Raw genomic sequence first — 27,541 nt, forward strand, 5'->3', positions numbered from 1 at the left:
TTATTTTATTTTATTTTATTTTATTTTATTTTATTTTATTTTATTTTGTTTTATTTTATTTGATTTAATTTAATTTAATTTAATTTGATTTTATTTTGTTTTATTTAATTTTTTTATTTAATTTAATTTAATTTAATTTAATTTAATTTAATTTAATTACATTAAATTTCATTTTATTTCATTTCATTTCATTTTTTTTATTTTATTTTATTTATTTATTATTATTTATTTATTTTATTTTATTTTATTTTATTTTATTTTACTTTATTTTATTTTATTTTATTTATTTATTTTATTTTATTTTATTTTATTTTATTTTATTTATTTTTTATTTTATTTTATTATTAGTTTATCTAAATTTTTAAGAATTAATTTTATCAGAAAAGTCATCAACAACTAACTAAAACAAAATTAAAAAATATTTAAGTTATACTTAAATGAATAGAAAAAATTAAATGAAACTCTACTGGCGGTGGAACTCGATCCCACGACCTCGCGACTCGTTAATCTGCATTACTGCCGTCTGTCAAAGCGCCGTTAATCCGGATCAACGTTGCCGTCTGTCTATGCTTTAACTTGTTTATGACAAACTACTAATCATCTAAGTTTCATACCAACGAAAAGAAAGCTATTCTAATCTAAATGAGATTTTTGCTTAAAAACTTGCAATGATATTTCTGAATGAGTTATACTTAGCGATTTTAAATGAAATTTAATATGAAACTTTGGAAAAGGATTGTTGACTAAAGCGGTTTTATAAAAATGCAAATTTTCTACGTAGCACTCGTATATTGAATGCTCTGAGCAAACCTTAGTACCGTGGGTCGAACAATAAATACATGTAGCCAAACTTGGCTAGTTTTATGTATCACGTCGCCCAACACAAGTGACGAAGAAGGAAGGCTAGAGATGTGATTTCCGTGGGTAATTTGAGCAATATTATCAATTATGTGAAAAATCTTGGCTGGATAAGTCCTTTTCACTTGGAATTTTTTAAAACCTAAACAGAAATGGTAAAAGCCGCTCCACTAGCAGATTACTAAAATCGGCACTTGTATAATGGATTTCTTCGAGAACATAAATTAATGAAAAGGCCTTTGAATAATAATAAATGTAACTATTTTGTATGATTTCAGAGACCTATCTCCAGGGTGTTTTTATTTGTTATTTTGAGAGGCTGGCTCACCAGTGATATAAAACCTTGTTAAACCTTACAACAAAACCTTATACAACTTATTCATACCATGAAATATGTACTCTCTAATGCTTGAAATTCAAACAAATGCTTTTAATGTTCAGCATAATGTTAAGTCGGATTACAGTTTATAGTAGTGGCCTATCTTAAATTTATTTTAATTCTAATCCTCATAAGTGTTTTCTTATAATTTTCGAAATATAAGAAGATCCCTAACCAACCTACAAAAGTGTGTATACATTCTCTATGTAAATAGTAATGTTGGGCAGTATCGATACCGAAAGTACTCAGAACTCGATTCTCAAAAGGATCGACAGCATCCTATTTTTAAAAGTATCGATACTGAATACTCCAAAGTACTCAGTACTCACAAAAGAACTCGAAAGTACTCAGTACTCAAAAATTCTCTGTTCCAATCATCACTTTGATACATGTACTCAGGATAATTAAAAGTACTGAATAGATACTTAAAAATACTGGGTTTTATTTACATTTACCGGTATTTAGAAATGATTGTACTCAACTTGAAGTTTCAATAGTTTTCAAGTAGCCACTCATTTGACGTAATTTGGGATTAATATATTAATCTGAATAAAGTGCTGCCAGCTTGCGAGATTTCTACACTAATCATCGAAATGTTACCAACAAGTGTATATTTAAAGAAAGTACTCAGTACTCTGAAAAATACCCGATCCTCAAAAGTATCGATACCAAAGAACTCGATCCTCAAAAGTACTCGATACTTCCCAACACTAGTAAATACATATATTTATCGTGTTCGCTTGTTTTCACCTGTCTATTTGCAAATTTGTTTTAAATAAAGTTCGTATGCATGTATTATTATTTTTTCTGATATTAGCCGGTAGTATTTATACTTACAAAACAACAGCGCTGCATGTTCGGGCGGCACTGCACTTCTACTTAGTGGCCACCTCCAACCAGGTTGTGACATTTTATTCAAAAACCAGACTAACTCCTCTTCAGGTGCTGCAAATGTTTTATTGTTGTGCTTGCAATACAACCTATTGAAGAATAAAAAGAAAATTTTAAATTGTACTTATGCATGTAGATACTGAAGTTTTTGTCAAAGTATGAACGGATTTATAACCAAACTTACCAAGTTGGATGAATCCTCCAACGTTTGCCACCAAAGTAGTTCAACAAGTTATCACCTTTAATATTCATGCGGTGTATCTCATTTTCGGCGCGTATGGACAGACGATGTACACCATACTGCTCAGGATATGTGATAACAAGCGTAAATGGTGTATTTGGTATCGCTCTCCAATAATATTGCCGTTTAATACGAGCGACACGTTTCTAAGATGAAAAATATTTAAATAAGCGGATATAAAAAAAAAATAGTTTTTCTTACCATTTCGTCGAAATGATTTTTTACTAGCATCCATTTACTACCTGTTGATTGATTTATTATCGAGTCTCGAATCTGAAAATAATTCAAAATTAAGTATATACTGATTTATTCTATGTTTCTTGTGAATTATATTAATATATAAATTATGTACCGTTAGTAGTACTGGATTGAAATCTCTTGGTGCTCGATCATCGTCCAATAATTCTACTTCAATCATATCCACGCTGTTGTAAGCGGGCTTTAAGATATTGCCTTGGAACTGTATGGACATTTATGTAAAATAATTCGCTTAGTAACAGTATGAACTAGTAGGTGTAATTGTTAAGCACTTACAATTGGACGAAAATCTGGATGGAACAATATGTAACCGTTATTCGTTACAATAAATGCATAGCCGTTGACACCAAGCTGAAAATTATGCAAACATTATTAATTTTATCAAAAAAGTAATAATTATTATTTAAAAAATTTGTTCCTCTACAATAAAGCATTTTTATCTTTTTGCTTAATGCAGTTGATTTGACACAGTCAGAGTTCTTGGCGTTGAGTTGGACAAAATTTGTTAGTTTACCATTAATTACAAAATTCGAAAAAACTAGATCCCATTGATATCCCATTATCGGACTAGGCCTTAAAGTGGCGGAATAAGTGACAGTTTTTTTAGAATAAATTTCAACAAAAGCGATCAAACCGTAGTTTTTGGAAATCAACATTTTATGAATATTAAAAATTTGAAAGTTTTATAGAAATACGGCTTTGAAAATTGTTTCGATGTTAAATTCCAAAAGTGTTTTGAAAACTAAAAATTTCAAGAAAAAATGGTCGCAATCGGCTCTTTTTCGCAAAGTTATGGGCGTTTAAAAAGGTTAGTTTCCGAAATATCGAAAACGGCTGAAAAAATGAAAAAAGTCAGGAAGTCTATATTTGATCCAAAAGCCAAATGGTCTATGAATTGGACTAAAATGCTCCATATGTAGATGATTTTAACCCTCTCATGGCCAAATTAAATTGAGCTAAAACTTTTTTCATGATATATTGGGGCGTGTTATGAAATTTTCCCATTTAAAATTTTCGATTAGCACGAAGACAAGAACACGCTTCATTATTGTTAGTTGAGCCCTATATATGAACTGGCATAAATTTCAAACTTCTATGATTTCTGGTTTAACCATTATGAAATGTTGCTTATAAATGTTTACAAAGTTTTTTAACAAAAACTAAAAACAATTTTTCAGACTTGTTGCCGGTTCCGCCAGCAATTTGAATGGAAAGTGATTTCTTATTTTCTGTCAATTTCCATATAAAATTCAAAAAATTAAAACAATTTTTCACTTAAACTAAAATATTTCAAACAACAAGATTTATAAACCAAAAGAAAAGGGTTAAATAAATTTGTATACTAAATATAAAAGGTCGGCCTGAGTGTAAATATATGTAAATAGACATAAAATACTTACCAAAAATGGCGACAGCATTCTTTTAATATCTCTAATAGGTACATCCGTGCCAGCAACACCCAATAGATTCGCAATTTTGGTCTAAATATATGGTTTAAATGAAATTATTACATAAATATGTACATTGCAAAAATGTATATAGTTTTCTACTCAAACTATTAATACAGGTACGAGTAGTAGAGGGAATATATTTATGTATCTACTGTAAGCATTACATAAACGTTAAATCTGATGTTTGACCATAAGAATACTCTGACTAGACTCCATTTACTATTTTTCTTTTTAATACATATACAAAATACATATGTTAGTTAATAAGTACCTGCATATGTATGTATACGTATCTAAATACATAATAACACAATTTAAATGTCACTATTGAATCAGTTTCTATTAACTGATCTAATAATATTTTATGAATTCGCTATAAATATTTGAAATTATACATGAGTTTTACTAACTAATCAGACCGTACTTAAGAAGAAACGAGCCCAATAAATTTTTAGGTAAAAGGTAATATAAATTGGGGGATTAGGTTTCTTGGTAGTGGCTACTACATACTTTACTTACTATAAAAGGCAAACATATTGCTTGATAAAACTACATACATACAGTTTATTGCGAATCGATTACATATGGGCGTTTCCATTGGAAGGTCTACCGCGAAAAAAATAATAGTCATATATCTAACGTATTTATGGGTCAATTTGTCTGTATACGATACACTGCTTATGTAGGCAGAAACATTTTTGCGAAAAATGATCTCACAAGGTGTCGCCAGGGTCGAGGTATTTTGAATGACCGTATTTATAGTCCGATTTGGTTCAAATTTGGCGTATGTAGTTAAACATAATAAGTCATAGATTTCCAAAAAATGTACCTTGAATTCGCGCTGAAGTCAAAATATAAAGTATATATAAACGATGTTTTTAGTAGTTAATGTAATGATGAGCTGAAATTGCTTCAACTAATTGTTTTCACAAATGTTGCGTGGTATATGTCACGTGCTAAAATCGTATTTAAGCTCAACAAAAAATAAACGAATGCAAATATTCCAACATGTCAACTTCCATTAGAAAGGCCAATTCATCCATTTTAGTTTAAAATAAACCAATTTAAATTTGTATGTTGCGTTTCGCAGATTTTTGCATAATTCACGTTTTTTTGTCAATATATTGGAAACAAAAAATCTACAGAACCTAAATATTGTACAAAACATATTGCTTCTAAAATGCTATCGAAACATAAAAAAATCAACATATAATTGGAGGTTACTTTATTTCTTTGCACTTCAAAGGCATACGATTGTCGCATTTTTGACCATGGAAATGCCCATATCACATAATCTACTGGCACAAAATAGTATATATATTTTTGATACTTTTTATATGTATTTACATATATATTCATAAAAATATAAGGTACTAGTAGGCTAGTAGCCTTCTACTATCTATAACTTAGACATGATAATTCTAATATTTAAATAGTCATTAAAAGCAAACTGTTATGCTTTTTTTCAAAAAAGTCGATAAGTAATTGTTATTTTGCATTGATATGTTTTCAATCAAAAATTAAGAGTTAAAATTTAACTATTATTTTTTTACGTTAAAAAAATAAACGTTAATATTTATCTTTACAAGCTTTTATTAAGTTTCACCTGCTTTTAATGAAATTTTGCAATAAATTTTTAACAACTTCCCGATTAACTAGAGACTTGAAACTGCAAACTTGGCTCTGAACCCGACGACAATGCAATATGAGAGATGAATTAATCCGCTAGGTGGCGCAGGTGTAGAGATATTTGAAAAACCCCGTATTTATAGTCCAATATTGTTCATATTTGGAATGAAAATTACCTAAATGAAATGGAATAACTCCTCAAGAAAATTTGCCCGATAAGTGGCGCAGCAGTTGAGATATTTGGAAAATCCATATTTATTGTCCGATTCATTTCATATTTAGAACCTACAATACTTAAACAGAAAGAAATAACTCAAAACAAGTAAAGAAGTCTAAGTTCGGGCGAAGCCGAACACTAAATACCTGGCACACGTTGTAAATAGATAAAGTTTTTCACCTCTCCGAAAACTACCGTTACATGGTAAGTAGGGGCGGTTTTACCCCTTTTTCAAACGTCTTCGATAGTATTTTAGTTAGACTTAATGAGAAAACTTGTGTAGTCATAAATTAGCGGTGCCAAGCCCATTTTCCGTAATAATCTTATTTCTTTTTAAGAGTTTGTTGTGAGTATTAGGCTTGAGTAAATTAGCGTCCTTAAATTTTAAAAAATATCCAAGTGATGACGATATGACTAATCAGATATGTCACTTTGTGAACACCCCAATTAAAACCAAAAAATATAACTGCTAATATAAAGTTTTAGTATTTAACTTCGGCTCTACATAAAAAAGATTAAATCATGCGTTTTGTTTAATAAAAATTTTTAGCACAATAAATACTTAAATATACAGGATTTACAATCTATTCTATGATTACGAGTATAAGGCAAAAGGAAAACTTGAATATTAAAAACTGTATTACTATATTTCTGATCTCTATTGTATCCATGAACTTTTGTTTGTTTGTATTTACGCTCCTTCTAGTAAACTTTCACACATAGTATTTATGTAGATATGCTATGCACGATTTTATATAGTATGTACTTGTGTATCCAACTGATCTGTACTACTTTTAAATTTATCTAACAGATGATTCCCTCAAACTCGAAAAACTAGAAAACCCGTAGCTCTAAAATATTTCTCAACGAAATCTCGACAGTCAAGTTTTCAAGGCTTTTTCCAGTGTAAGGAAATACATCTTATTTATGTTGTTCTAAACACTTTTTTTACCAAAATTCTTTACTAGCTATAAGTATATAAATTGTTAAGCAATTTTAAGTTTGTTTACTCAAATGTATGACGCAACAACATTAAATTTACGCTAAGGAACTTAGCAACGTTTTTATTTGACTACGCGTTTTCACTGTTTTGTTTTTTTACTCAAATTTCTCTAGATACCTCACGAGTTTGTAATTCCCAAAGCGCCTCATTTATTAAAACCTCTTCGGTGATATTCTGTTTGTGTAATATTTGATTGGTTTGTTTATTAGTATATACAATATATAAAAGATATTTATGTACATTTGATAGTACAGTATTATATATAGAAATATTTTGATAGTATGTAATTGTTTTTTGATGTGCAAGTATTTATTAAGAAATCATGATTGACTTCACTATACAATTTAAGAAGAAATTTATTGGTGATTTTGATTACACCGTGCGACAGTAAATTTTACACACAAAACCACGGGCCAAATATGGTAAAACTGCTTCTTTAGTTTTTCTCTCTGGCGTCAGAAATTGTTTTAAGGACTTTGAAATTTGATAAATATAATAGATAACGTCAAAAAATTATTTAAAAAATTCATTGCGATATGGAAATAAAATTCAAGAGAAAATTCAGTAGAATTAAAGCCGATTAAACTTTTTGATGCATAAGGGCGATTAGGTATTCAAAATGTCCTTTTAAAATTTTATCCGTGAATATCCATGGAATTTAGCAAAATTTATTTTTGAAAAATATATATGTTAATGACTAATATACAATCTACCACATCCTCGATTTTCGTCCTTATTTATGACCTTAAAAAATAAAATTACTAAAAGGGTATTTTCAATACCTATAAGTCTTTTTTCTTTTAATTACACAGCATTTTCTCTTTCAATTGGTACCCATATTGTGATTCTACATTCCACAAAATTTTTTGAACAATTTTTGGAATTAATCATATATACTTGAAACTACAAAGTCCTTTTAAAAAAATGCCGATGGCAGACAGAAAAAGTAATAACTCAGTTTTACTATATTTGGCCCACAGTTTCGTGAGTAATTGATTGCTTCGTGTGTTTCGAAATTTTTGTTTTTGTCGCACGGTGTTATTTATGCATTTCTACTGTATGTTGAATAACTTACCGCATTCATACGTCGATCATAAACAGGCATAGAGACAGTAGTCATAAACTGATATACGTTCGATTCGAGTGGTTGATTCCAGGCCTTCATTTGGAGTAATTTATAAAGAAAAATATAGTACATAAATTAAGGTCCAAAAAAAACTTTAGTCGACGTGGATTATGCTGACATGATATTATGATATGTTTCAATACACTGAAAATAATCTTTGTATTTTAAAGTTTATGATTTTACCACATCTAAATATAACACATCGGCCAACGGATAGTCAACCTATTTTCACACCATTGGGGTAGAGATGGGCAGCTCTGACTGGGGTTTTAGACCGAAAGTGGATTTTTCAAACAGATTTTGGTGAAATTTCTTACTGTTTACCATGGAGGAGTTTAAGTTTGAATAAATCGTATATTTTAGTCAAAAAAGCATTATAATTTTCTACGCAGTCTCCTTTTTGCTTGATACATTAAGTTAACCGTTTTTTCTCCATTTCTTTATCCCTTTAGTGATGATCGTTTCATTCCAAAATCTCTTGATGCCGAGCGATGTCTTCAGAGCATATCGTCACTACACACGAATAAAGGCACGCTAGTGTTTTGACGGCGAAAAAAGGCGCATAAAAAAATTTTGCAAAAAAAGATGCTTATGGAAAACTTCGGCGAGGTATGTTAAGAGTCTTTGACGCTAAAGTTTTTTTATGGGTCTTTTTTCGCCGTCAACTTTTGAGCTCGCGCCTTCATTCGTGTCTAGTGACGATATAGCCGGAGCTGACTAAATCAGGCAAAAATGGTAGATGGGATAGCATTTCATTGCCCAGTTACGGAGTTTTGCCGATGTAAGTGTCAAACACAAACGAAATGACACAGCTTGCTAAAAATGATACATCAATCGGGAGTAGTGTTGCATAAAACGCTACTCCGCAAAAAACTTCACTGACTTACCAAAGTACCCTCATACTTATACAATATGCCTAAAGTAATGGTTGCTTTCAACTTGAGAAGCCTTATCTCAGTTTTTGATGAAGATTAGGGTAACCCAGAACATTAAGGATAGTTTTTTGCGAAATTCGATACGTGGTAGGCATTTGAATTTCTACGTTTTTGCCAAAATGACATACACAAAGGCGATTAGCAAGTTTTCATAAAAATCTTTCTAACTTTTTTTCTTCATGTCCCTGATATTTATCGAAACATTTGTTTTTATCTAAGTTCTTCTTAGGACTTATTTATTGACCCTCGTATGTTTGCGAAATTTTCTTATAAACTTGAGTATAATTTTAAAGCATAGAAATATAGGGTTCGATTCCCGCTGAAATCCAGGAACTAAATAGTCGTTTGTAAAGAATTGGTATAACTTGTACTTAGGAGGGAGTTCTATCCGGAATTTTTGAATATCCGAATAATCCGGATATTTGAATATCTGATCGAAAAATCCGAATATCGGTATAGCAAAATTAACGGATATTAACAGGAATTTCGAATTCTATCGGTGAACACGAGTATCCGAACGGATATCCGAATTTACGGATAGTCACAGCCCTACCTGTACTGTCTTGACCTTGGTGCTTTTCTAAATTTTGTAAAAAATATATATTTTAATATCTATTATTATATTAACCAGATATCCAGATAGCAAAATTAACGGGTTTTAACCGCATATCCGGATTTTATCCGTATACACGAATATCTGAACGGTATCCGAATATATGGGTAGTCCCAGCTCTCCCTACTTGTGCTGCTTTGACTTTGTTGATGTTTTTCTAAATTTAATTGAAAAAAAATTGGCTAAAAGCTCAAAGTAATATACATAATTGATATCCCATTTTTTACTAAACTAATTTAAAGGGATCACACTGACCCCTAACTACTAACTAAATAAATTTTTTCGTATACATGTAAATATTTTTATACCGCTTTATTACGATGATAGATCCGTCTGTGTACTTCGTTAGGTTCCAGCATGCGATAACCCTCTCGCCGAAATTCCAAAACATCTTCGCGTTGATCATCGCATTGCTTCATTTCCCACAGCCAATCGGATAGTTTTGGGTCCTTAAATATTCAAAAAAATAAATTTTAAGAAAATCCTTCAACACTCACATTGGATTTCACATATTTTTCTTTCACTGCACTTACAATAACATCAGCATACACCTGAGTCCACACAACAGGGTGATCATGTTTACCTAGAACCAGAGGTCTCGCCATTACCGGTATGTAATTGAGTACCATTTCACGGACTTCGGCCATATCACTCAAATGCACATAATAACCTTGATTGGCACAAGCCATCCATTTGATATCCTTAACATCGGCTACTTCCTTGCCAATTAGATATGTGAAAACACGTACGGGTTTAAATGGTAGATCACGCCAATTGAATTGTTCGAATACATCCTCATAGGTAAATGGAGCGCCATCGCTAACAATCATGATGGCTTGATTGCATTGCGCGCCGCGATTTTCCGTACGAAATTGTTCCAAAACTTCAAAAGCTTTCGTCAATGCAGCAGTGAAGTTGGCAATGTTGGCAATTTTTACTGAGTCAACACCTTCCATGAGCTCCCGAATATTGCCAAGATTCGCCTTATGAATGGGGAATGGGAGGAAATGTTATTGTGTAATAATGGATGTGAGTATGAAGTGCAGTAAAAAGCATAAAAAAAATGTAGTAACAGAAGGTTACCATCGTACATAAATATATAATTATCAAATACTATTAAATATATATAGTAATGCACGATGGTGGGTTATTAACAAACAATAAGACAAAAAGTAAAAAATAACAAATAAAAATTAAAAAATAATGAGTAAAATTAAAAGAATATCTCATTGAAACTATTGTAATAGAAGCTGTACTTTAATAAAATAATAGCATAATGATTTTTTTATTTTTGCCTAAATAATAGCAGAGCTTCACCTCTAATTCCCGATATGCGTCTTAATATTGACATATAATGGAGGAACCTAGGCCGTCTTCTTACGAGCGATTAGGTTTTTATAAAAAAATTCCTTTCCAAACGAAATACATTCTTACATATAATATGTTGAGCGGCATCATTTCGCGGCAGGTTTAAAAAAAAAAACTATTTTTCGATCCAAGCAAACCAAAGTAAAATTTTGGCCCCAACGATTTTTTTTTTTTAAATATCATTTAAACTTACGATTGATGGTGAAGGTTAACCGACCAGAATTAAATTACATACAGTGGGGAGCAAACATGAGTACATGGAGATTTTTGTTGAATATTTGCAAGGGTTTTAAAGTAAAATTTTTTTTTGTAATTTTCTTATAAATATATGGTTCACGCTTTAACTAAAATCACATAAGTCAAACTTTATACAGAGCTTAGAAAAATCTAACAAATTTTAATTAAAATTTAAATTTCAATTAAATTTTTTTGGTATGCAGTTTTGTAGACCGAGCAACTGGCGCAGATTCGCACAGAAGAGAGGCAATTGGAGAAGCTATTTGGTCTCGGCTCAAACCGACAAACGGTTGTAGTGCCAAATAGGAATAAGAAGATATGAAATGAATCTAAAAGAGGCAAATATTGCTTAGATTTTTGGAGAGTTTCTTCGAAAACTAATCTGTCTAAGATTGAAAAGCAATTGAATTGTTAATATCAAAGAGCAACAAAGTTATTTGTGATAGAGACAATGGGATAGTTTAGAACAATATTTATTCAAATTATGGGAAACACCTTTATTCTAGTACAGTATAAGGGTACGGTCTTGTGGCCTGTGATGTATTAACTTCAGATTCAGGTATTGTTTCTTCAGCTTTTTTCAATTTCACGCCAACAAAGAGGTAGCGACCTTAATAAATCCAATAGTTAGAAATGATTGTAAAAGCTTTGGCTCGTGGAGTTCGGTTGCAGGTCAAACCTCAGTACAGAAATGGGTAAGTGCTGCTTTTTGCACGCGTTAGTACCGGCAAAAAAGACCACATGCATAATTAACTATTCAAAAACTAAACGAAAAACTAAAATGTCCAACAAACAGCAAATTAAAAAAAAATTAATTGTACAGAAAGTCACTTAAAGCAATTAACAATAAAAAACTGTATATACTTGAACTAGTGTATCCTCAAAACATTTGACGGCCGGCTCTACTGTTTTTCCAAAGGTGAAGATGTTCACAAAGTCATTGGTACCCAACGTATCAAGTATTGTATTTACAACCTTCTTTGCGATATCTAGCCTCTGTCCCTTCATAGAGCCAGAACTGTCCAATAGTATGATGATGTCCTTGGGACTTGTCGCTGCCTCCATATACCATGAACGCAGTCGGCAATCATACAAGTCGACTGGTTTGGCTTTCCACTTGGCCGCCGGGAATTGGCGCATGAAACCGGTCGAGCTGCCATAGAATTGCCACGACAATGTTGGATCGTTTTTGTAATTATCACGAAATATTTGATCTAAATTCTCCGACCATTGAATGGATTTGATGACATCCTTGGCTATCGAAGCCAAAATGAATGTGTATGCGTGAGTGATTTTTTTGTATAAAAATTATAAAATTTTCATGATGTTTATTTTTTTTTGCGTTGTTCATGGCAATGATAAGCATTTGTGTGTTTGTTAAGGTATTGTGTTGTGGGAAGAAAAATTTTGGTTCTTATTAGATTTGATTTTTCGTTTTGTAAGAATTACTTATACTATGTACTTAAAATTTGAAAAATACATTTAAATGAAAAACTTTAGCTGAAATGATTGTCTCGAGTGTGTCAAGCATTGCACGGGTTGAGTCATTTGGCGGTTAGTTCTTAATGGAGATATTTTTTAATTTAGTCGTTTTATGCGGTCCTTTTATTATCACAAATAGTGTCCTTTTGAGTATTTTGAGGGCTAAAGAGTTTCCCTGACTTAACCCAATCAATAAAGCTGAAGAATAATGTAATGAATCCTAGGTGTTGTTTGACTCTTCCGACAGGAATTTAAATTGGTTAGTGCCCAGTCATGTCTGCTATCAGAATGAAGAGTTTTCGCTTTGCTTATTCAGAAGCGACTTCTCACTCCTTGGAACGCATTTTGAAAGGAAGATAACTCTGCCTTAACTCTGCATGGCTCTTCTTAATTTTTGTAGGCTAAGGTACTTCTTCCTGAGTCTTTTTAATACACCATCGGCCTCAACCATTGCAATGTTTGTTCTGCCTTCTCGCAGTTGGATATGGAAGCAAAACGAATGGAGGATAAGAAGAACTATCTCCTGTCATCAAGCAAACAGTTAGCGCAATGAAGCCCCGGCACCAGGTCGCTTTTGGAAATCGTAATTTCGAAAATCTAGAGCGCTTCTTCCATTTGCGAACCAGCATTAACACCGAAAATAATCACACTACTAGTCACTCCCCATGCTCGTGGTGCTACATAGTACATATATAAATAGCTCAAAAGCTTACACAATGGCCACATCCTATGAGACGGCCTTTGGGGTGAGATGTTTTAGCTTTACAACGCCATAGAAAGTGTAGCGGATTAAAATACAAGCGCCCGTTGGCTCGGTCATCTCGTAGGAATGGGCACAAATGCTTCAACCGTGAAAGCATAGAATGCGGAATCCGCGTGAAGAAGCACTTGTCGTTTTCAATTGACGTCAGTTGACGTATTTAGAAGAAAAACGACGCGATGTTTTCAGGGACTCAGCCAAAATCGCTTAAGCGATTACAGCGCCGAACAGGAAGAAGTACTTCGGGTATGGATAGTTCGGTTTCTTTACTTGTTATACATATGCAAAATTCTTTATCCGAAATATAATCAAGAACCGTCATTGCTCTTAACCCGGAACGTATATACATACTTTGTCGAATCGGCAATCACTCGAATTTTGCGTATAAATAAAATAAAACTGGATATTGCCGTTATGTTTTTGAATTTTTCCACTGTTAAAGTTTGAATTTTTTTAATTTTTTCATAGAAAAAAAATCGTTTCCCAGAAACTATCAGGTCTATCGAAAAGTGATATGTATACGGTTCATGGAGGATTTTGTTAGTTTTAATTTGCCATACTTCGTATTAAGATTATTCAATTGCTTCATAATAGATACGTAATTAAGAGGAGCCCCTCTTTAGCTAAATAAAGGTAAATGGCATCAATGAAACAGTTTTGCTGTTAACCAGTGTTATGAATAGAATTAGATATCCACTGATATTGAAATAATCATTCGCCGCTTTCATGAAAGGTCGAAAGACGCATGTAACGTAAAGATGCCCTTACAAGATAAACTTTTGTACGTATTTACATATAATAATTATAGCAAAAAATTAATCTACGGAAAATTCTAAGAAAATTCGACCTTGAAACCATAGGTCCCAAATGAGTTTGAAGTTCGCCGAAATTAATGTGAAAAATCCATCTAAAGAAATTTTTAAGCATAGTTTTTTTTTTATTCAAATAACATAAATATGTACACCAAAACAATTGGGATGTTCACAGTTCGTTCTATATTGTTGACGTCAACATTTTGAGAAATTTTTAGCATCAAACTGTGAGCACTCCTTTCTAGCAGTCGTCGCAAAACTTTATTGGTGTTGCCAGACACTTTTTCTTTGCGTCTATGTTTTTAAATGTCGCTTTTCGATTTTTGTTCTGAAAAATTTGAATTGTGTAACATGATAGCCCTTTCGCGCACAGCTTCCTTTACTAAAGGACCTTTAGTTAGCCAACGAGCGGAACAAAAATCTTCCTGACAGAAACCACTCGAAACTGCTCTGGCTAGCCGGTACAATTGTTCGACATCTGAAGACGAACACTTCTTGAAATATATCTTGTTTACTGAGAGGTTTTATAAATGCTTATATTAATATAGCGTATGCAATTTGACTTTTCCGAAAAAATAAGTTATTTTCTAAAATTTGTGGAGTTAAAATTTTGACATCAATTTGAGCGGGCTTCAAATTCATTGGGGACCCTTGATTTCTAGAGAAATCTTCTTAGAATTTCTAGAGAAATCTTATTAGAATTTTCCGAAGACTGCGTTTTTGCTATACTCATGGTTTCTTACCCGAACCCTAATGTACATTCATACGTACATATGTAGGTTTATTCAATAACATTTTGAGAATGAAAAAATTTACGCTAAATGACTCACCCAGTAGAATATGAATGTGTCGTCGTTATGAAAAATTGTAAATTTAATAGGAGAAGCATAACACTTTTAGAATTCATAAGAAAATGATTTTAAGGTTGTTCTAATGGTCCAATAAAACACGATTTTTTTTATTATGGTATAGAGCTAAGTTAAAGAGCATAAAATATATACAATGATAGTCGAATTATTAGAACAAGCCTACAAATGTTACAAGCGTTTACTTAATTTTGTTTTAAAAACTTTTCGTTTTTATTTAAATTAACAAGTCCAAGTTACCAGTACTCAATCAATATATTAATTCATTAATAATGGTCAAAAAGTCGGTCCTTCGGTACGAGCAGGCTTGAAAGTGATATTAACTTTGGCCAGAATCATTTGCGCAGTCATTTTGGTGCTTTCATAAGCATTTCAAGCATACATGAAAACATATACATAAGTTAGGCGTTAAGGTACAGCGTGGGCACGAAAAGTGTCTGCGCAAGATATCCTGACGAAATTTATTGCAACTCCAAGTGGGCTTTCTCAAATACAATACATACATTACAGCAAGCCTTGTATTTTCAAAAAGCAAGAAAATGTACCGATGGAATGCAAGTATCTAAATATGCACGTACGTATGTATGTATGTAGTGTGTACTTGTGTTTTATATAATAAATTAAATAAAATGTATGTATGTGGATGATCGTGCAAAATTCCAATCCAAACTAAAAATATATGAAAAGAAAATCCAACCTCGATCGAAAACATTTAAGGGCACGTGCACTGAACTGACGCTCAGATTGACTGGCGTATTAAAAAATTCAGCTTTCGGTGTTAGAACAATCTCTTTGGGCGGTACAAAAATATGTGGTTCGCCCATATCATCCAGCTCCCGGGGTGCTGGTGTTGGTATAGGATCATCGGGTTCTCTCATATCTTTGGCATTATAATAGGAAAAAAACTGATCCTCCTTTTCGTTCTGATGTGAGAGCGCGGTATTCTCCGCCGTATCCATAATACGCTGCCGTTGTTTTAAGAATATTTTGGTTTTAGGTTAAGACAAATTACGTATGTATGTTATTATAAATTTAAAAATTAAAAATGCATACTTGTTATCATCAAATCATTTATTCCTTACCCGTACTGCGCTTATTTTTAAATCCATCATCATTTTGACATCGTGCGCCATGTTTTCAACAATTTTGGCTCCAGAACGCGACACCACTTGTGCTTCTTTGAAACTCTTTTGTAAAGAAATAGTAAGATAGAAATGTAATATACCAAAAATATATATATATTCACATATATTCAAATAAAATCAAATAAAATTTTAGTTATGAGAATATACGAGGGCAGTTTAAAAAATCGGTGTCTTTTCGAATAAAAAGATATTTTCTCGGCTCCTGTATGGTCTCCTTTAAGGTTGATTACTTAACCAGCGTTCTTCCAACATAATACTTATTTGAGTGATGACCTCTTCATTTGACTCAAATCTCTCACCAACGAGGCTTAGAAACAATAAATCTAAAGAATATGCTGGATGAATGAGTAATTCGTAAACTAATTCAATAATTTTTGCCATTGCTCGGTACACGTGTGCGGGTTGTCTATTTTCAAAGGCTGTCAAACACAAAGTAAATGACATAGCTGGTTACAAATTTTGGTGGTAGCTGACAGAAACAGTGGGCTTTTAAATCTATTTCGCAGGAAGATCAACCAATCACTGACTTATAAAATTACCCCCATAAAGATTTTTTTTTCGTCACTTAATTGGGGGAGTTAAAATTTCTCATAACGAGTTATATTGCGGTAATGGCAATTACAAACATTTTTAACTATTACACCGAGCGACAGTAAATTTTACACACAAAAAAATTTATATATTCTCGAAACCATAGGCAAAATATTTTAAAACTGCGTATTTAGTTTTTTCTCTGATGTCAAGACTTTTTTTCAAAGGACTTTAAAATTTCAAAAATATAAAGGAGACAATTCTGTAAAATAAAAAATATATTAATTTTTTTAAACGAATGGGTGCGAAAAATGTTCTTTTAAAATTTATTTTTGAAAAAATTAATTGTTAAGGACTTATATACACAGGACCACATCCTCGAATTTCATCCCATTATTTTCATTAGCTTAAAAATAAATAAATAAAAGCGCATTTTCAATACCTATTCGTCTTTGTAAACCAAAAATCTCTATGGCCTTATTCATAAAAATAAAGTAGCTTTAAAAAAGGTTTATAAACTGAAAAATGTATGAAAATGTCATTTTATAAAGCTCTTTAAACGTACTTTATTTTTTATGAATAAGGCCATTAATGTTTTTAAATTCCAAAAAAATTTTCTATCATCTGGCACCCTTATTGTTGTTCTACGATACTGTTATTTTTTTTAATTAATTATATCTTTAAAAACTTTCAAAGTCCTTTAAAAAAAATATTTAAATGTTGCATTAAAATTTATGATATTCTGTAGAGTAAAGCTCCTTATCGGTTTTAAATTACATACGTCAAAAACTGATAATAGAAATGCTTAACATAAGACATATCTCTATTTTTAATCCAACCTTTAAATATAAAATGAGCTTTTAAGTTACAGGTTTCTTGAGAAAACGGCCCTTACTGTGGCAAAGATATTGGCGATAGTCAGAAAAGTGTGCTAGCCTACCGACTTGAGACCCGTTTTTTTCTTACTTCAGAATACGGCCCGAAGTAGCTGAAACATTTTTTTGAATGAAGTAATAATATATGTACATATGTATGTAAAAAATTATCAAAATTATCCCGAAAACTCGCTATGTGGGTGGAATTAGCCTAAAGATTTTTACCTTACTCTCTTTAATAACTATAGATTTAACAGATTTGTACCACTAGACTATACCAAATTTCGAGCAAACAAAAAGGTTTGCTGTACACCCCTGAATATATAGAATTTTTGCAAGGCAATTTCGAAAAAAAAAATTGTTTGACGGCACCTAGCGTCGCACAGTGGGGCAAAAAAGGTTGCAAAAATGACAAATCAATTTTGAGAGCCGAAATATGAACCGATTTAAAGTTTTTTTTTTAAATAAAAATCAATTAAACTTCGCGTCGATCAGCAAAAGTTAAAAAAATTTCATATTAAAACACATTCATTTCTCGAAACTAGGTAATGCGAAATTGAATGCCCCACATTTCTTAGGACATCGCCCTGAGAAAAAATGCATTTTCGAATGTGAAAACTGGGCGGCTCCCTTAGCAAGGCACTGTGTGTGGGTTCGTATGCTTGTGCAAAGCTTTTGTAAGGGAGTTAAGGGAGTTTAAAAATGTCACTAGTGAGCAAACCTTTAATTATTGAATCATGCTCAAATATAACTTTTTTTATACCTTTCATGAGCATGAAATGGTTATAACTTTGGTCCGATGTTTGTAAGTACCAGAACAAAAAGAGATAGACCCATTAAAATGTATACTTATATGATCAGAACGTCGAGCTGAGTTGATTTAGCCATGTCCGTCTGTCCGTTTGTCCGTCTGTTTGTATGCAATCTAGTCTCTCACTTTTCGAGATATCCGTATCAAATTTGGTAGGTGGGTGTATTTTTATAATGTATTAATCATTTGTCGGAACCGGAAGAATCGGACCACTATAACATATAGCTCCCATACAACTGATTGTTCAGATATGAGATTTTTCGTTATAACTTCTCCATTTGTGCAGCTACGAACATGAAATTTTGCAGTACTTGCACCCATTATCAACAGAATACTTAAAGTGAAAATTACAAAGATCGGGTCACTATAACCTATAGCTCCCATACAACTGATTGTTCAGATATGAGATTTTTCGTTATAATTCATCCATTTATGTAGCTAGGACCATGAAATTTCGCGCTGTTTTCACTCATTATCAACAGAAGACTTACAGTGAAAATAACAAAGATCGGGTCACTATAACCTGCAGATCCCATACAACTGATTGTTCAGATATGAGGTCTTTTATCATAACTTCTCCATTTATGCAGCTAGGAACATGAAATTTCGCACCATTTTCACTCATTATTAACAGAATACTTACAGTGAAAATAACAAGGATCGGATGACTACAACATATATCTTCCATACATCTGATTGTTCAGATATGGGATTTTACTGTAAAACTTCTTTATTTGAACAGCTAAAACCGATAAATTTCGTAAGATATTTTATAAATAATAATACAAAGTCTACTGAGAAAATCATCACAATCTATGCTGTATAAGCTTTATCTCCTATAGCACTGATTGTTCAGATACCAGTTTTTGCCATATATCTCCTTTATGTAGGAAACTAAACCCAATAAATTGTGTTACCGGTTTACATACCGATCACATAGCAGTGAAAATCACTTAGATTGGTGCCATATAAAGTATATCTTCCATACCTCTGATTGTTTAGATGCGATTTTTTATATAAGTATGTAACTCCTCTATCGATGTATGCAGATGTATTCAAAAGCAATAATCTGTCAAAGTAAAATTTGCAGATGTTCATGAAAGGTATGAAGCCTTCGGCATAGCCGAAGAAAGCGCTGCTCTTACTTGTTTTTCTTTCACTTTTCAACATAACTAAATAAAAAAATTTAGCTCTTTTAAAAAATCGCCACGGATAGATCGACCCGAAATTTAATTATCTTTTATTAAAAAAAAAATCGGCTAATATTTGGGCTCTCAAAATTGATTTGTCCACAGCAGCCTTTTTTGCCCCACTGTGCGTCGCCTTTTTACATTTTTCGGTGTCACCTACATTCGGCAATACAATTGTTTTTTTTTTGTAATAATTCTACTTCGATTATAATCGAAGTACTTCCTTACCAAAAGTTTAACGATTTTTGGTGAACTTTAATTTGCTGACAACAAGGGTGGTGCGTTAGGGCGAAAAGAACTGAGATTTGGCATACTTTATGTCGAAGGAAATGCGTTAAAAAATTGCCAAAAATCAACGCGATTTTTTGGCAACTTAGAATTTAACTTCATTCTATTAACATTTAATGGACTATAAAACTAGATACTCATGAAAATTCTTAAAAATCTGATTAAAAAGTGTTAAATTTAGATGCGAATTTGCAGAATTTTTATAACTTTTTCACAAAACTTGAAATATGAATTTATATGGGTTTTGTTAGATAATGAGTTATTATATTATAAAAAAAAAGATAACAAATTTTATATAAACGAAAGAAAAGTAGGCAACATTTGAAAAAATGTCGTGTCCCTATTTATTTTTCCACCACTGTATGTATGTTTATAAGTAAGTGAGACCATTTAATTTTAAAATGTGTACTTTTCTGTTCTTTTCGCCGCTTTAATTGCATTCTTGTGATTTTTAATATAATTTCAAAACTCTACGCAGTTCTCTGGCACATTTAAATTTATTATTAACCCGCTCCTTATTAAATAACTGGAGCAATGACCTCTTTTTACGCTGCACTTTTGCATTCATGATCTATAAAGCTCTTTCGGCATATGAACTATTGCATGGAATGCAAAAGAGCTACGATATTATTTTCTTAAAATTCTTACCATTAGGTAAAAACTCAAAAATTTTCATATATTTATCACATAAATCTACAATTCTTTCATGTTTAGATTATCTACAATATCTTATGATTTAAGCAAGTTTTTAGCTTAGGAGGACTTTTTACTTTTTGTTGTATAGCATCCGGGCGCAGCAAACCAAACTTCTTAGCGCAGTGCCCTGCCAAATTCTCTAACTAATGCTAGATATTTAGAAGATGGAAAGACTGAAGACCGCTTCCCAGAACCTACATATATCTTCTAGTAGTATTTCATAAACATTTCATTTCACATTATTTCCACTTCTCAACATTTGCACAAGCAACTATGATTCCACTCATAAAAGAGTTCGCGGAGCCGCGAAAAAACGTTTGTCATTAAAAAACAAATTACGTCAGTTGCCCCATGTAGAGCTAATGCATCGTAAATTCTGATGTGTAATTAACCCATATTGCTCAAAGATAATTTTTGAGAAAAATCAATATTTTACTTGAGGATTATACTTTGTAGCTAAATGCTTACCTCTTGAACTTCCTTTCTCCTGGTAATGAAGTCACCCAAATGAAATAGCTCCATGCCTAATTTATCAGCCCAGGAATGTACACTATATACAGATGAATTATTATATTCGTTATATTATTATTTCATTGGTACAATATCACAAGCTAACGAAGAATTGTAACTCACAGATTGTAATTGATTTTTTCTCCTGGTACAAAATTGGCACCGTTTGGATACAATAGAAAGAAACAAATTAAAAGATAATGCGTCCGCGGTACCGAACAGCATGCCATTTTTTGTATTGAACTTTAAACAGATACCTCGCCTTTATATTTTTAAAAATTTTAACTATTTATTTACAAAACTATGTATTTTTTATAACTATGATATCTATGTAAAAAAAAAATTTTCTTCCAGCATTCCTTCACTTGTTTATCGATTACACCACAATTACCACGGATAGACCCTTACCAACTACGTATTACTAAAATTACCATAACCTTTTTTAATTGTAACAAATGAAATTCACTATTTAACGGTGCAAAATCTAACAATGAAATCTAAAAAACTGATAAATTTTCTGTTGGAAAAACTTTATGTCTACACCGTTTTTCACAAAGTTCGCGTATAACGTCAACACCAGTGAGTTCATCGCTTGAAAGCTATGTGTTACAAAGGGAAAATAGCAGTCTACGGTCATTCATATAGACTAACTCTTCTAACGGTTATTGGCGCATGCCCGAGTTAAAGTTAACGGCTGCGCTAAGCGATTGTTTATGTTTTATCCTCTCACGTGGCCGGCATTTTGCGGAGCGTAACAAGTGTTTGTTTGCAGGATTTGATAATGTTGATATTTTGCCGGCGTTTTATTACACATATGTAAATATATATGTGCATATGTATTCATTCAGTTCGATTAAATAGGTAAATGCCAGTTAAAAACGTAAACAATTGCGTAGACATGCGCATTGAAGATGTTTTGAATACACATCCGCGGATATACAAATTGGCTTGATACAATGCAAAGATGAATGAAAAAAACATACAGTATGTATGTATGGATGTACCTACCTTTAAGTGTATACATATAAGTATATAAGTATAAGTGTAGTGTATGTATGTAACCTTCCCTAGGGGAGAAGTATATAGGTATGTCATACATATTTGAGTACCCTGCAGTGAAAAATTATCAATTGATAAAAATAACCAACTTGTAGTTAGCCTTTTTATTGCCTTCCGAGAGACGACCGTCATTAAAAAAAAAAGTTTTCTTTTGTTTTATTTTAGATGTTAGTCGGAAATTGGGGTCGATCCCAGGCTCTGCGGTTTGGTAGTGCGCACTTCTAACCACTACATCACAACGGCCGCCATAAGTATACATAAATCCATTAGAGATGCCGTTTTTAAATCGATTAAATTTGAATTTGGTACTGGTACAAAAAAACAGCGCTGTTAAATTTCCATTACGATTAGTAATCATTAATTTTTTTTTGCATTTTTTAATTTTAATGATTATTTTAATTTTCTTACATAACCCAGCCATTAATAATTAATTATCTATATATAAATACGCCACAAGAAATTCTTGCAATCCCTTTTTTGAAAGCACCGTTCGCTCGATTTCAATGAAATATATACCGATTTAACGGGCATAACTTTCTCTAATCCAGTAATGTTAATCCCGATACATAGGGGGCGTGGCATCTGACATATAGACTAAAAGGTGAAAACCACTATATCTATAAAATCAATTATGCTGGGGCACTGAAACTTAGCACAGATGCATAGATTGTATGTACCTTACTTACAGTGAAAAATGGTATGTACTGGGTAAGTGGGCGTGGCACTTCCCATACAAACTGAAATTCTAATATCGCTTATCTCTGGAACCGCTTATGCTAACGCCCTGAAATTTGACACAGCAACATATGTTATCAATACCGTACTTACGGCGAAAAATGGTAGATTTTGGAAAAGGCGGCGTGGCACCGCCCATACAAACTGAAATTCTCATATCGTTTATCTCTGTAACCGCTTATGCTAACGCCCTGAAATTTGACACAGCAACATATGTTATCAATACCGTACTTACGGCGAAATATGGTAGATTTTGGAAAAGGCGTCGTGGCACCGCCCATACAAACTGAAATTCTCATATCGCTTATCTCTGGAACAGCTTACTATAAGGTAATGGAATTTTATACACCTACATTTATACACATATAAAATCGCAAGAATCATTTAATTGTGAACGATTTTCTCCCAGATTTTAAAATCGCATTGAATGATTGTTGTTTTGTGCAAAGGTTTTTAGAAGGATCAGTGTGTTTGCCTTTCGATAGGTGCCGCTGGGATTGAGAACTATCCTAAAAAAGCATATTTATGATCAGATTTGTTTCACTTTTAGAACACATATTAGTAACGTAAAATTTGGTGTAACTCGTGTGATGACAAAATATTCGACTTTGGCCCAGTCTTGACAAAAACCCGTGTGAAACCGCCGTTAGAGAAGGAAATATTAGCTTTTGTTGTAAAGCTTCAAGATACTTTCTCAACCGTTAACGATTTTGATGAAAACGAAAGAGTTTATGTAGATGTGGGCAATTTAGTTTTTAACCTCCAAGAGGCTATCAGACAAGTGGCTTGAAATTTTTCTTTCAGCCGGCCTAAATGTTGATATTGCTAGATAACTCATACGCCATGGCATGCGAAAAACTTTGGCTTTTTAACAGGCCAATAATCAAGTACTTGTGTTCGAGTTTTGAAATACGAGTTTCCCAGCCATCAAAAATTCCGAAAACCGATCCGAAAAAGGACAAAAAAGTGGATGAAGTGCGGATTTTTGTCCGTTTACTGATTCCATTTCCTGTATACTTTGACGATCCGTTTTCCCACTAAAGTATTCGGCACGAACGTATGTACAGACAGCAGTGTGTGAAACGGATACGTTTTCGGCGGTTTTTTTCTGAAACTTGTCTGATTGAATATTTCGTTCAATACGCTTTCCTTCTGCACTTCACAGATACTTTTTCATGGTTCAAAAGAAATAAAATAAAATTAGGAAGCGCCTGACGGAATTCGAACCCGGCTCCTTCTGGAAGTTAACAAATAGCGGCACACTCCTCTGTACTAGAGCTCGGGCTATTCCGTTAATCGATTAACCGAATTATTCGAATATGACTGAAGTCGACTACAGTTAATCGATAGCGATATTCGAGTAGCCGAAAGCCGTCGACTATTCGATTAACCGTTCCCTTTTAGATTATTCGTTTAACCGTTCATTTCCGGTCAATCGAATATTTTAAGTTCGAGTTTTTTGTATTTATTCGTATATAAATTTGAATAGTTTTGTTACATTCGTAATATTTAATATTGCATATCGATGGCTGAGTGGAGGATCGACCTATCTCGACAGCCACTTCAGAATTTGATAGAAGAACACCCTATTTCAGAATATTATTGAAAGACACCCTATCTTAGAATTTGGTTGAAGAACGCCCTATCGCAGAATTCGGTTCAAAAATGCCCTATCTCAAAACAAATTCATGCATTGAAAATGTGCTGAGACAGGGCGTTTTTGAATCGAATTTTGAAATAGGGCAATCAAATTCTAAAATATCGCGCTCTTCAACCAAATTCTGAAATATGGCGTTGTTCAAAAATTTCCTGTTATATATATATAAATCAAACTTTTTTTGCAAGAAATAAAGGTCTGTGCAACAAAATATTTTATGGAATAAAATTAAATTCAATACCATATTAAATTACTAAATCTTTGTTATCAATGCTAAAGGCTATATTATGAGATCCTTTTTTTTTGGAAAGTTGCGATGGTTGCATCACCCTCTAGCCGCTTGTTCTTAGCCTTGTTAGGTCTATCGTTTGAATTTTCATTGTGCCAAGCTTCGGCTAAATGTGTGCTAATTATTGAAATTTTATTGCGGATTATTTTAAAGACACTGGTTAAAGCAACACTTACTTCATATTTCGCGATTTTTCTTATGGATTTTTGTTAAGTGGTTGTTCAGAGAAGGCAAGGAGAAATTATACTACAAAAGTTCACCACCCTCCATGTATTTGAATATAATATACATACGTCACCTAAGGGTGAAAAGGTGCCAAGTCCATTTATTTAAATTGTTTTGGAAGCGAAAAATCGATTTAATAAAAATTAAATTTTGAAAAAAATTGACCTGGCACCTGTTGACTTTTAGGTAACGATATGCTTTTTTTCATTTGTGAAAAATTTCAATGAAAGTTCGGCTACTGAAATTCGCTTTGCTACAATACGCGAGTAGTCGAAGCAAAGCAACTATTAGAAAAGTCGATGGCGGGCGACTATTCGAATACCACTTCAAGGCTTCAAAGGAAAAAATGTATCACTTACTAAAATATTTAAATTTATGAAGAGTAAAGTAGGTTAAGCAGGCACTCTAGAAGAATCTGAAAAATATATACAGTACTCAAAATTATCTTTTCAATCATGTTGCACGCCTCATCTCCTCTGTTTATGGGGTTGAGTTGTTCATCCAATTGGATGGGATAGGGCAGCTTCATCTTCGGCCTTAACCTTCTTTTCCGGGTCTCTCAGGAAATCTTCCGTTCTTTTCGGTTGTTGCAGCAACGCTTTTTCATATGCATTCAGCGCGTTGCGCAGTTGGATGCCATTAAGAAAACTCGCCGCCTGCATTCCTCAATCAGATTCTCCTAATTCAGTCCAGCAGAGGGAGTCGACATTCAGCATCTTGGTGACGGAGAAGCGACCTAACAAGACTAAGGGCACCGCCATTCTACGCCTTTTCCAACAGTATTTTAGAAAAGCACAAAAGTATTTCAGAAAAGGCCAAATGCATTTCAGAAAAAGCTAAATGAAATTCAGAACACACAATTTTATTTCAGAAAAGCTCAAATGATTTTCAGAAAATCACAAATGTATTTCGGAAAAGGGCAAATGTATTTCCGGAAAATGCAAATGTATTTCAGAAAAGGGCAAATGTATTTCCGGAAAACGCAAATGTATTTCCGGAAAATGCAAATGTATTTCAGAAAAGTGCAAATGTATTTCCGGAAAATGCAAATGTATTTCAGAAAAATATTTTCAACTAGGAAAACTTTTGCAATGGCAAACCTGCGAGTGTTTTTCTCATAAAATCCATTTTCCGTTCGGAGGTGGCGTAAACCTGTGGGTCCTTTCATTTGCGTAATTACATCAAGACGCACGCCACAAATTGGCCAAATATAATATAATAATAATAAATTAATCCTCTACCCTTCCATCATTTCCTCCTTCGACTAATTGATGAAACCAGTTATAATAACGCAGCGCTTGTAACGGCCTTTTTTATTACATAAATACGAATGTAGATCTATGTTTATTACATACCAACAGGCAATGCCAAAGCATCTGCGAAAAAATAGATGAGTAATCAATTAGCACGAGCACAATCTGCAGTAGATATAGTTTCTTTCGATTGCTGTATTATTTTATTACTCAGCTGTGCTCATTTGCCCTTTTGTGAAAATTAAGTTGAAATACACTCGTAGGTTTGCCGTTGCAAAAGTTTTCCTTGAAAAAAAATTATTGTCTGAAATACTTTTGCCCTTTTTCTGAAATACATTTGCCCTTTTTGGAACGGAGCGGTGGTGCCAGCTGTGAATGTGGCCTGCTCAAATATTAATTTCACCATGTTCGTATCCGAATTAAAATATTTGTTCAAATTGCACGTTCGAAAACATGTATTCGACAGTAGCTGAGTGTGCAGACGCTCGTGCTACTATTTGTTAATTTTCAGGGCGTCCCGGGTTCGAATGCCGTCAGCAACAAAAGGATTAGTGTTTTTTACCGAACTATGAAAAAGCGTCTGTGAAGTTCAAAATGAAAACGTTTTAAACGAATAAAATAGAATCAGAAATTTTTCAGATAAACAGTCGTAAACGTATCCGTTTCGCAACCACTCTCAGTACTTTTCTAGTCGTAACGTTTATTTTGCACACTTGGGCGACAAAACGGACTGTCAAAATATTCGGAAATAGAATCAGTAAACGAAAAAAAAAATCCGAATTTTGTTTGCTGGTTGGGCTGTAGCAGTGCGTTGTTGGGGGTATATTGTACACTAGCAAATGCTACGTTCCAAATCTTTTAGAAATATTAATGGAGATAAGTTAATAATAAAAATATATTTTTAAAACATCCTTCCTAAATATAAACGAAATCATAAGTACTGGTTTCCCAAATATCTTGCCAATTTATTTGTGGAGTTAAGAAATAATGAAAAATATTTCTTTTGAGTTTTCTTTAGGGCTCAATTCTAAGCTTAATTAATATAAAAAACATTTGTCTACATGTTTATTAGGAGTTTACAAATGTGTATATAACTACAAATTTTAAGAAATTTAAAAAATAAGCAAAAAGTAATGTTCAAAACGATATTC

At 32.7% G+C, this 27,541-nt stretch overlaps 2 protein-coding genes across 3 annotated transcripts in view; both read right to left on the bottom strand.

The window, feature by feature from the left end:
• Positions 1-22,194, bottom strand: part of LOC118746060 (voltage-dependent calcium channel subunit alpha-2/delta-3-like) — a 35,391-nt gene extending 13,197 nt beyond the window's left edge. The window contains exons 1-15 of one of the 2 annotated variants that reach the window (XM_036479799.1): positions 21,296-22,194; positions 21,131-21,212; positions 16,209-16,313; positions 15,824-16,091; positions 12,071-12,462; positions 10,135-10,584; positions 9,910-10,050; positions 8,003-8,086; positions 7,045-7,101; positions 4,028-4,108; positions 2,904-2,978; positions 2,722-2,829; positions 2,571-2,642; positions 2,313-2,515; positions 2,075-2,217 (exon numbers count right to left, since the gene is read on the bottom strand). In XM_036479799.1, the coding sequence (XP_036335692.1) occupies positions 2,075-2,217; positions 2,313-2,515; positions 2,571-2,642; positions 2,722-2,829; positions 2,904-2,978; positions 4,028-4,108; positions 7,045-7,101; positions 8,003-8,086; positions 9,910-10,050; positions 10,135-10,584; positions 12,071-12,462; positions 15,824-16,091; positions 16,209-16,313; positions 21,131-21,212; positions 21,296-21,402 (2,368 nt within the window). In that variant the 5' untranslated portion in view covers positions 21,403-22,194. The remainder of the gene's footprint in view (positions 1-2,074; positions 2,218-2,312; positions 2,516-2,570; positions 2,643-2,721; positions 2,830-2,903; positions 2,979-4,027; positions 4,109-7,044; positions 7,102-8,002; positions 8,087-9,909; positions 10,051-10,134; positions 10,585-12,070; positions 12,463-15,823; positions 16,092-16,208; positions 16,314-21,130; positions 21,213-21,295) is intronic. The other variant, XM_036479800.1, reaches the window with a different exon arrangement.
• A 5,233-nt stretch (positions 22,195-27,427) lies between these two features.
• The window catches only part of LOC118746411, a gene marked incomplete in the record, with an annotated part of 485 nt that continues 371 nt past the window's right edge, over positions 27,428-27,541 (bottom strand). Inside the window, 1 exon segment of the mRNA XM_036480266.1 lies at positions 27,428-27,541.

The sequence above is a fragment of the Rhagoletis pomonella genome, unplaced genomic scaffold (assembly GCF_013731165.1).
Source record: "Rhagoletis pomonella isolate Grant_MI unplaced genomic scaffold, Rhpom_1.0 Rhpom_scaffold_00010, whole genome shotgun sequence".
Classification (NCBI taxonomy): Eukaryota; Metazoa; Arthropoda; class Insecta; order Diptera; family Tephritidae; genus Rhagoletis; species Rhagoletis pomonella.